This window comes from Myotis davidii, unplaced genomic scaffold (genome assembly GCF_000327345.1).
Source record: "Myotis davidii unplaced genomic scaffold, ASM32734v1 scaffold492, whole genome shotgun sequence".
Classification (NCBI taxonomy): Eukaryota; Metazoa; Chordata; class Mammalia; order Chiroptera; family Vespertilionidae; genus Myotis; species Myotis davidii.
Window position 1 is genome coordinate 1,420,638 of NW_006284473.1, and position 11,803 is coordinate 1,432,440.

At 38.5% G+C, this 11,803-nt stretch overlaps 1 protein-coding gene across 1 annotated transcript in view; it reads right to left on the reverse strand.

Moving 5' to 3' along the window:
- LOC102775189 (zinc finger BED domain-containing protein 5-like) overlaps positions 1 to 10,430 on the reverse strand; it is a 14,428-nt gene extending 3,998 nt beyond the window's left edge. Inside the window, 1 exon segment of the mRNA XM_015572157.1 lies at positions 10,219 to 10,430. Within this exon segment, the coding sequence (XP_015427643.1) occupies positions 10,219 to 10,430 (212 nt within the window).
- Positions 10,431 to 11,803: the final 1,373 nt, after the last annotated feature.

Consider the following 11,803-nt stretch of genomic DNA (forward strand, 5'->3'; position numbering starts at 1 on the left):
ATATTAAAAGACCAATCAGCATCCAGATTAAGTTCCCATGGTACAGATTTTTTTTTTTGCAGTAGTTGATGATTTTACAGTACATGATTTTACATTTACCCAGTAATTATAATTCATGAAGTGTCGTTTTACCTCCAATTCTGCTGCTTTCAACACAGCAGCTGCTTTCTACACAGTAGCTGCTCTCTACACATGTGTGACTGGTCTGCATAAGTACATTATGGCACCAACCCTGTTACACACACCTGTATTTGTATGGGGTGTATGTGATGGGGTTGGCGCAATGATGACATCACGCCGGGTAGTCGTATGTGGGTGTATCTGCATGTGGGCGGACCAGCATGTAGACGGATAGAGGAAGGTGTCTCGGTTCCTAAGACCATTTAAAGTATGTGTTTTCTGATAGTCTTAGGTGACCCCTGTGAAAGGGTTGTTCGACCCCCAAAGGGGTCGCGACCCACAGGTTGAGAACCACTGCTCTATGCTTTTCCTTCTTGGATTCTTCCATAGGTTTCTCTTCTTCTACCCAGTTCTTAATGACAAGGTTTCCCCATGCTGTCCTGTTCTTTCTCCAGTCTATATACTCATTCCAAATGCCTGGGTTCTGCAACCACCCACTTTGGTTAGTTTATAACTCAAGGTACACAGCATCCCTACCCTCCACATCTGTGTCTCCAGTTCTGCAATCTGTCCTGAGCTAGAGCCACTCTCCATGCCTACCTGCTGCCACTCTGCCTGATGCCCTGCAATCACCTCAAGCCAAGCATCTCCAGACTGAGCTCACCACTCTCATCCCCACCACTGATGTTTTCGCATATCCCACCCCTAACATCGCCATCCTAACCAGCCACCAAACTGAGAGGCGTTCTAATTAAACTCTTGCTTTTGTCTAGATTATATATTGGCTCTCACTTGATATTTCTGTTGAAATGTAAATTTCTATTGCTTTAAACTACCTGCTAAAGCATCACAGTATTCAAAATTATTCTGACTTAGTAACAGAGTGAGTTAATATGGACAACCTCATCATAAATGAATTTAGCATATATTTTCCCAAATAAATAGCTACGGGCAGGGCCCCAGGTCATTGTGGAAAGTGATGCCAGAGAGTGCCTTGGAGAGTAATGGGATTTTATAATTTATTATTCACCCCAACATAGAATGTATGTACTATTAATATCCCCATTTTACAGGTAAAGGAATATATTGCTACATAGAAAGTTCGAGTAACTTGTACAGTATTACAGATCTAGTAACAAGCTGATGCAGGCTATTAACCCATATCTAGAGCTCAAACTCCAAATGATGACAATATGCTTCCTCCTTCGATGTTATTAAATTTTGCATACGGTTAAGAATACAGGCTTCAAAGTCAAACAAAATTGGTATGAATTACTACTTGACTGCTTGGGCCAGTTACAAAATCCTTCAGTGTTCCCTCATTTGTAAAAGGGGAATAATAGAGAACTAATGTGGCTTTATAGAGTAAATAAGCATGATAGATGTGAAGTGGAGACCACGGGGCTGGTACATAGTTATTGTTCAACAAATGACACCTATTAGCCTAAATGAAGCCATGTGGTTGAGATGGGCTCAGCTACCAGCACTTTGGGTTTCCTTGGACAAAGTTCTTAAACCCCCAAGTAGCTACCTTCTAAAGGAAAGTTCTTATCAAATGAAATAAGGTCTCTAGTGGTAAAATGCCAGTCAAGGTGGTAGGCAGAGGGCCTCAGACCCAACACGTTGCACAACAGACACTGATGAATGGTATTTCCTTTCCATTTTCAGGTGGTGGTGTAAAAACAGTTTAACCTGGTCAGTAGTGCAATAAGGAGATCCAAATCTTTAACTGGATAAAATGTGGAATTGCATGTATTTCATAACTGTATTATTGCTAAAAATTAATGAAATGACACTGAACCAGCCAGGAATACCAAGATTCAGGTTTCCCAGTTTAAACTGTTCAGGTCAGGCTACAAAGTGGTGATTGTCCACTGCAATTTAATAGAGAGTACTCTGGCTTTTTGTGGTTAATTTGGAATTCCAGGAGAGTGACAGCTTTCTTGGTACTCAAACCTGGAAAACCATATCAGGAGAATACTGGACTGCAGCGGTCCATCCTCCTCCACCTCTCTAGTTCTGAAGATTGAATCCCCTGATATTGCACACCCAGTCTGACTGTCCCCTATTCTCACTCCTGTGCCTTACCCCAGAAGTTGAGAAACTGTAGTCCATCTAACTTTGAGATCAGGGTGGTATAACACAGCTTGAGTTACCTAAGTGGATTCTTTTTCTTAGCATGTTTGATGTTGATAATACTGTATTGTTGTTTATAATGAATATACTATGCATTAGATCTCCAGAACTTATTTATCTACTGGTTACAAGTTTGTGTCCTAAACAATCTCTCTTATTTTCCCACCTCCCAGACTCTGGTAACCACTATTCTACTCCCTGTTTTTACAAGTTTGGCTTTTTTTAGATTTCACATATATAAGTGGTATCATACAGTACTTGCCTTTCTCTCTCTGACTTACCTCATTTAACATAATGTTTTTAAGGTCTGTCCATGTTTCACAGATGGCAGGATTTGTTTCTTTCTCATGGCTGGATAATATTCCAGTGTGTGTGTGTGAGACATTCATTATACATATATCCACCAACAGACCCTTAGGTTCTTTCCTTACCTTGCCCCAAAATAAGAAATATTGCTGCAATGAATATGGGGGTGCCTATAACTTTTTGAATGAGTGCTCTTGTTTTCTTCAGATATATACCCAGAAGTGCAATGGCTGGATGATATGGTAGTTCTATTTTTAATATTTGAGGAACCTCCATGTTATTTTTTATAGTGGATACACCAATTTACATCCTCACCAATAATGCATAGGGTTCACTTTTCTTCACATCCTCACCAATACTTGTCTCTTGTCTTCCTGATGATACCCATTCTAACAGGTGTGAGGTGATACATCCTTGGTTAAATTTATTCCTAGGTATTTTAATGTTTTTGGTGCTGTTGTGAACCACATGATTTATTTTTTCAGATATTATCTTGTAAGTGTATAAAAATGCAACTGATTTCTGTACATTTGTTTTTATATCCTGCAACTTTACTGAATTTGATTAGTTTCAACAATTTTTTGATTAAGTGTTTTGGAATTTCTATATATAAGATCATACCATCTGCAAATAATAATTTTAATTCTTTCCGATTTGAATGCCTTTTGTTCTTTGTCTTATGTAATTGCTCTGGCTAATACCTTCAGTACTATATTGAGTAAGAGAGGTGAGAAAGAGCACTATTGTCTTGTACCTGATTTTAGAGGAAAAGCTTTCTTTTTCTCCATTGAGTACAATATTAGCTGTGGATTCGTCAGATACAACCTTTCTTTTGAGCTATGTTCCTTCTCTACACAATATATTGAAGAATTTTATTATGAAAAGATGTTATATTTTTGTTAAATGCTTTTCCTGCATCTATTGAGATAATTATATGATTTTATCTTTCACCCTGTTAATGTGGTGTATTATAGCTATAATCTTTTGTATGTTGAACCATTATTGCATCTCAAGCATAAATCCCACTTGGTCATAGTACATAATAATTTTAATGACTTATTAAATTTGGTTTGTTCATATTTATAGAGAATTTCTATATCTATATTCATCAGGGATATCAATCTATAGTTTTCTTGAAGTATCATTATCTGGCTTTCATATCAGGATAATGCTTACCTTGTGGAATGAGTTTGGAAGTGTTCCTTCCTCTTCAGTTCTTTAGAAGATTTGAAAAGGGCTGGCATTTATTCTTTAAATGTTTGATAGAATTTACCAGTGAAACCATCTGGCCCTGTGGTTTTCTGTGTTAGGGGATTTTTTATTACTGATTCAATTTCTTTAATTGTCATTGATCTGTTCAGATTTTCTATTTTTTTTATTCAGTCTTGGTATGTTGTATGTTTCTAGAAATTTATTCATTTCTCTAGGTTATCTAATTTGTTGGCATATATAATTGTCCATAGTAATCTCTTTTGACCCTATGCATTTCTGTAGTATCAGTTGTAATGTCTCTTCTTTTATTTTTATTTTATTTGAGTCATTTTTCTTTAACTAAAGTTTTGTCAATTTTTTTTTTTTATCTTTTAAAAAACCTTGCTCTTAATTTTGTTGATTTTTCCTGTTGCTTTTCTGGTTCCTGTTTCTTTTATTTCTACTCTGATCTTTTGTAATTTCCTTGATCTGCTAACTTTGATAAATGGATTCTGGTGAGTACTGAATAATCACCATTTCTGAAGTGATATGTCCAGGATGAATTCTCATTTTTAAGGGAATGCCTAGTTGAGATTCTCCTGGCTGGGAGAAAAAGAGAATATACTTGCAAAAGTCTTTCCACGACTATAGTAAAACATTGTGTCACCGAACCCTTTAACCACTGCATCTGAAACATTCTGTACTTAACCATTTGGATTGTCTGGTCTTTGTCTATGATACCCAAATAACAAGTCATTTTACACATGCAGTGCAGCATCAGTGACCTCCCTTTAGCCAGAACACAGACTTTCTATCCAAAAGCCAAAACTGTCAGGATCTATAATTGCAGACATTTGTGGAAGGGACTGCTAAGCACCAACCTATTATCCATTTTCCCCATCTTCCTCATAAATATAACCCTGATTTTATTCTGGTTTAAAAAATTGGCATTTCTTGGCCTCCCTTGAAGCCAGGGATGGAAGAGGTACAAGGTGGATCTCTGAAAATCTTCTTAAAGGATCACTGTAGAACTTCTTGCCCTTCTTTCTTTTCCCCCTTCTTTCTTGTTATTACCTGGAACTCAGATGTAATCACTGGTGCTTCAGCAGCCATCTTATACCAGAAGGAAATCTAGAAAGTTGGTGCCTTAATTAACTCAAGCTGCCATAACAAAACATCACAGACTGGGTGGCTTAAACTACAGACAGCTATTTTCTCATGGTTCTGGAGACTGGGAAGTCTAAGATGAGGGTGTCAGCATGGTCAGCATAGGTTTGTAGGAGCCTGCCATTCTACTGTATTCTCATGTGACCTCTTCTTTGTTTACAGGGAGTGCGCGGTGGTCAGAGGGTAGAGAAAGAGGAGTATGCTGGTATTTCTTTTTATAAAGACACTAGTCCTATCATATGATGTCTCTTCTCTTATGACCTCAGTTGTTAACCTTAATTATATTCTTACTAGAGGACCAGTGCATAAATTTGTGCAAGGATGAGGTCCAGCTGGCCCATACTAATTAGGGTCAATTGGGGCCAGCCAGTCGAGGGGAGGGGCTTCAGGAGGTTGGCCAGCTTGCCCGATCCCCAATCAGGGTGTGGGTGGCCGATCGGGGGCTAGGCCAGCTGGGAGGAGGGGCCATGGGAGGTTGGTTGGCCGGCCTTGCCCCCATCGGGCCAGTTGGCCAGCAACAGTGTGGGTCATAGTGACTGGTCATTCTGGTCATTCCAGTTGCTTGGCTTTTATATGTATTGATAGTCCCCATGTCTAAATACAGACACATTGGGGTTAGGGCTTCAACATATTAATTGGCAGGAGAGGACACAGCTCAGTTCCCAGAACATATGTAGCAGATTTAATAGTCTCTTGTGACACTGATGCCGACACGAAGCCATCATACAGCCTTAGACTACCTGTCCAAAAATTTCCTTCATATGAAGCCAACGGTTCTTAACCTGTAGGTCGCAACCCCTTTGGTGGTCGAACGGCCCTTTCACAGGGGTCACCTAAGACCATCCTGCATATCAGATATTTACATTGTGATTCATAACAGTAGCAACATTACAGTTATGAAGTAGCAACAGAAATGATTTTATGGTTGGGTCACAACATGAGGAACTGCATTTAAAGGGCCAGAAGGTTGAGAACCACTGTATGAAGCCAACAAAAAAATCCACTATCTTCTATGAGTCATATATTTCAAATGTTTATTATGTTGAATCAAACTGAATTCCAAATGATATATTTATCTATTTACTCAACAAAAATTTTTTGAGAATACACTATGTACTTGGGATAACAAGACAAATCGGATTCCTTGCCTTTGATGAGATAAAAAAAATTAATGAAGCAGACAAACATATAATTCGAAATTTTAGTCTTATGAAAATGTCAATAAAGAAGGCAAAGCAAAGTATTCAAAAAAAGCTTAGTTTGGAAGGGTGGGCAAAAACTTCTCAGAAATAAGATTTGAGCCAGTCCTTGAAGAATGTGTGGAATTTCAGCAGTTTAGAATATTCTAAACATAGAAAAGTAGTAAGAGCCAAAGAATGGTAGCATGAAAGAGCATGGAGCAGTTATTGGACATTGGGCAGTTTACTATGATTAAAGAAAGGGAAAGTAGGAGAAAAAGCTGGAAAAGAAATCGGTGCAAATGCCCTATATACAATACTTAGGTATTTTGAATTAACATCATGGTAATGGGACACACTAAAGGATTTTAAAAGAGTGATATACTAGTAATTAGATTAACATTTTTAAGAAGATTACTGTGGAGATGGACTGGAAGAAGGCAGACTGAGTAAATGACCATTACAATAATACTAATAAAAGATATTGAGGGTATAAGTAAGGCTAAGGAATAACATGTTAACTCCCATCCACTTTAGTTTCAATCCAGCTTGTAAAATGAATTGCTAACTATCTGCAGATTAGCCTACATGGACCAACAAACTCTAACCCAGCGCTAGAGCAAAACTTCTTAATCCATGAAATAGTATTCCTTGAAAAAGTGATCTTGCCTCCTGTCATTAGGCATATGTAAAAGACATTGGATGAAGTTTGGCGGCAAGCCTTCTGACCATCACTGTGACAAGGGCAGGTCTTCTGCTTCATACTTTCAAATCCTTGGGTTTTCTTATACTGACATCTCCCTACTTGGATAAGAGACACCACAGAAGGTTGCTTTGTACCCTGGCCTGCTAACTTGGATCTACTCTCCTGCCTCCTGTCTGCTTATCATGCTCCCTTATTTTCAAATGAATCTCCATAAATTTGATACCACTTGAAATACTGTTATTGCCATCTGGTTGTCAAATTGCTAAAGCTATGCATGAATTATCCTGTGTTCCCAGAACAAAATTATCCTGGGAACACAGGATAATTAGATATGGACACCTGTTTGATTCTAAACTGTGAAGAATGTATTATTATGGTTGGCACCTATCTGGGAGTGCTGTTTCTACTCCTATTTTCCCCTCACCATCTTTCATGCTCACATGCCCTCCTCTAACGTTGGGTAGAAGTGTACAAAATCTCTTTGGGGAAAATGAAGCTGATAAATTGGGGCATACCAGCTGCAAAAGGAAAATGAGCTAGTGACCAGTCAGTTAGAAAGTCAAAATTGCAGGAAAAGCACTAAAAGATTAGCTTTTCTTTGACACCAGCAGTGAAGATACTTTTTATGATATTTCTTTAAAAATCACAAAGAGCCGAGTACAAATATAATGCATTTATAGTTCTTTGCCTTTCCTCATCTACTGATTAAGCAAGCAAGATTTTTATTAAATTTAAAACTTGTTAATCATTTTTGGATTACAAATTTATTTTATTTGAACATCTTTGAAATTTCTACATTCATTACACACACACACACACACACACACACACACACACACACACCCCTCATGTGATTTTATTCAAAATCGGACTATATAAGAAATAAAAGTGGAAAAGTCCAAAGAAAATGTGTTTTCTTTCCAAGAAGTCCACTGTGCTTTTATTTCAAATACTGATTTTTTTCTGGAAATGTCCTATTGTTTAAATTTTCTACACACTAAGCTAAGTTCTCAGCTGGAATACTCAAAATCAGGACATGTTTTTGCACATATTTTTAAGGTTCATTCACATTTTGATTGAAAGTAGCAATAAATCACTTAATGTGAATCATTCCATAAGTTCATATTCCTCTATAAACCTTCCCTTTGAACATAAAGAATACAGATATACTTTTGCATTAATTACTTTTTCTGTTCCAGTCCTTTTTTCTGTTTCAAGATCCAGTGTGTGTTTATTTGCATTGTTGATTTATTTATTTTTATTTTAAAAATATATTTCTTTATTGATTTCAGAGAGAAAGGGAGAGGAGAAATAGATACATCAATGATGAGAGAGAATCATTGATCAGCTGCCTCCTGTATAACCCTTACTGAGGATCGAGCCCACAACCCGGGCATGTGCCCTTGGCTGTAATCGAACCCAGTACCCTTCAGTCTGCAGGCCGATGCTCTATCCACTGAGCCAAACCAACTAGCTGATTTATTTTTTTATTTACCCATTCAACAAACATATATTAGACATCGATGTGGCAGATCCTATGCTTGGAAATGTGGAGACATAAAGATTAATAATTCTCTACAGTTAAATGGCTGTCAGTCTTGCAGAAGAGCTAATAATATCATGCATTTTATAGGGGTTTGGAGTTTACAAAGCATTTTCAAATGCATTGCAACATTCAGATATCTTCATAACAACCTGATGACTAGGCAAGGTAAGTGTTCTTAGCCCTGAGTTACAGATGGTGAACTATACCATCTGTCATAAAGACTTACTTCACACTTGATGACCAGAAAAGTGGGTTACAACCCAAATGCAATGAAAATCATCTCAGAAGCTTATAAATGACACATGCCTGCCCACCCTGCTCCAGAGATGATTTTACTGACTGAGGTGGGGTCTGGGCATGGGCAATATTTTTAAGTTCATGAGATGTTTCTACTGTGCAGCCAAGGTAGAAAACCATTGCTTTACTATTACTGAACTCCTTGTGGTTCTCCTTGGACACCATACTATTTCTCTTCTCTGAGTCTTTGCTCTTTGTCTCTGTACTTTACACTTTATCTTGAAGCCCCCCTCACACACAGCTTTAAACTTCATTTTATTAATCTTCTATCTATTTATTTACTTTGTTAATCCTCACTCCAGGGTATTTTCATTGATTTTTTTTTTTACAGTGAGTGGGAGGGAGAGAGACAGGGTGGGACAAAGAGAGACATCGATGTGAGAGAGACACATTGATTGGTTGCCTCCTGCATGCCCCTTGACTGGGCCAGGGATGGAACCTGCAACCCAGGTATGAGCCTTGACTGGAGTCAAACCCACAACCCTTTGGTGCACAGGCCAATGCTCTAACCACTTAGAATCACCATCCAGGGCACTTTATTCATCTTTTAAGCCCTAGTTTCTAGCACAGGACCTCATGAACAATAGAAACTGAGTGTTTCTTGAACTAACTTCAACTTGACCACAAAATACGTTAGTTTGTGTTATTGCTTCTCTCTCATCGTGGTCCCCTCATTAAGGGATTGCATCTATTATCTGATTGGGTTAGTTCATTTTTGTCCCTTTCTTCCTAAGGACCTGGGTTAAGTTTCCTGGTAAAGGCAGATGGACAAATTTAGTGGTACTGTGATGTTCTATATTCAAAATTATCCCTCCTCTCTAATTACTATCTTTTCATACCCCAACTGTCCCCATGCTACATTTTGCAGAAAAGTCAGGGTTATGGCCTTGACTTCCAGCTGCCCAGTTAATCCAACCAAGTTGCTCTCAGAAACCTCACCAGATGTTCATTGAAGCATGATTTGTCCACTGGCCCTTACAGATATACCCATCTGGGTCAAAAGTCAAGATGCTCCTAGTTTAGGCCATAACTCTGGAATCTACAGCATCCACCTAATACTTAGGACATTTATGTCTGAAAAATAGATCATTACAATATATTTTTCTAATAGGATCTGTGTTGTTTCTAAGAAATACAAAGCAAATTAAACTATCAGTTTCTTTAAAATAATTTATAAAAGTTAATGCCATGGTAAAAGTAAAATATAAATGCTTTATACTAGTTTCTGGGCTTAAAAGTGACTTGCTTACCTGGTTGTAAATGTCAATTTTTATAAAATTTCTAATCATTATGATGGTCAACAATTTTATCTTATTGTTTTTTTACAAAGTTGACAAATACTATATCTATAGTAGTACCTCTCTCCCTGCCTCTCTCTCTCTCCACATGAAACCAATACACCTAAAACCAATTGTACAGCTTAGTGGTTAGACAATTACATACTTTACATAGTGTTCCCCTTGATATTTCCAGTTCCCAATTGGCAAGATGCATAGTTATCACAATATTATTGATTATATTCCCTATGCTTTACTTACTTCCTCGTGGTTATTTTGTAAATGGTTCTTTACAGGACATTTGTGGAGATTTCTAACTGCACAGTCTCTGAATAGGAGGATCGTTCCAGCTTGATATTTTTCAGTCTTCTTCCCATAGCGATCTGACTTGTGTGTTTCTCTTTCCTGGAATAGCATTGAATTGCAGGTATTGCATTCATCTTGCTGTGGCAAACAGTGGGAGTGAGGCACACTCCTTCTTCACAGCTGTCCTCTCCATCAGCCATTCCCCCATCTCTCCAGTCTGTATCTCTCCATTTCCTGTCCTCTGCTCAATTTGACACAGAAGATATTCAGCAAGTCCTCTGGGCATATATCTCACCAGATAATGAGATGCCAGACTCCCATTACAGCTGACTCCCCCAGTCTCTAGCAGTGTTTCTTTTGGATCTCTTGACTTGGGGACCACAGGAAGCACTAGTCTACCTCCTCCATGGAGAGGAAGGAAAAGTTCCAACTCTATCTTAGACCTCTAAAATTTCTTCAGTCTGCTCACATAGACTGATGGGCAGGGTCCATTGATGTTTGGTGTAAAAGAGCCAGTTTGGCCACCTATTAATAAGACATGAAGAGATCTGCCTGCCCCCATTAGGATTCATTACTTTATTTGAACATTAGGCAGGTAAAACTGTTGCTTTCTTCTTGTTCACCTAATTACTCCATTGAGTGCAACTTCTAGTCTTATACTTTGCTTCTGAGCATACAAATGCTCTCCTGTTAATTAGGTCACCAAGAACCCTACCTTCTGCCATTCAAAACTTTCAAAACACCTTGTTTTTCCTAGAATAAATAATTAATTAATACAAAAATGATTAGCACTAAAGAATTTCCTGCTGGAAAGAATCACTATAAACTCAGTCAAATTCTTTTCATTGATTGGTAAAAAAAACAAACAAACAAAAAATAGTAGATTTCAAAAGGTAAAATGGTTTATCCACAGAATTGAACTAATTAGTAACAAAGATAAAACCAGAATTTTATTCTCCTGTCTTCTGAGAGAGAAAATTCCCCAATACACCATGATATTTCTCATGTCCAAATCAATCTGACTCAACAACAAAATTCACAATTCTGAAAACGTTCTGATAATTATACTTATTGGATGATATAGCCACTGAATACCATGACTTTTTCTTTTTATTATGTATGTATGTATGTATGTTTGTATGTATGTATGCAAAAGAAGACTATATCACCTTTCAACCTAAGCAGTGTTTTTATTTTAATAAAGGAACTGTGGGCCACGAGGCTGCAGTGGGCACAGGGGCAGGTCTCGGCCCATCCTCTGCACCTCTGCCTGGTCCCTCCTGATGCCTCCCCACGTCCTCTGACTGCTGTCAGCCCCGCTCCCACTGCCGCCAATAGTGCGGAGCGATTGGGACTGGTGCCAGCAGCGGTTGTGACGGCTGCTGCCCTGATCACTCCTCAGAAGCAGAGGGAGGTGGAGAAGCCCTCCTCCACTTGCACCTGCTGATGGTGCCAAGTGATTGGGGCCGGTGCCAAGTGCCAGCAGCGGTGCGAGCAGCAGCTCCAGCTGCAGGAGTAAGCAGGGCAGGCGCCAGTAGTAGGTGTGAGTGCCAGGTGGGGCTGCAGCACACAG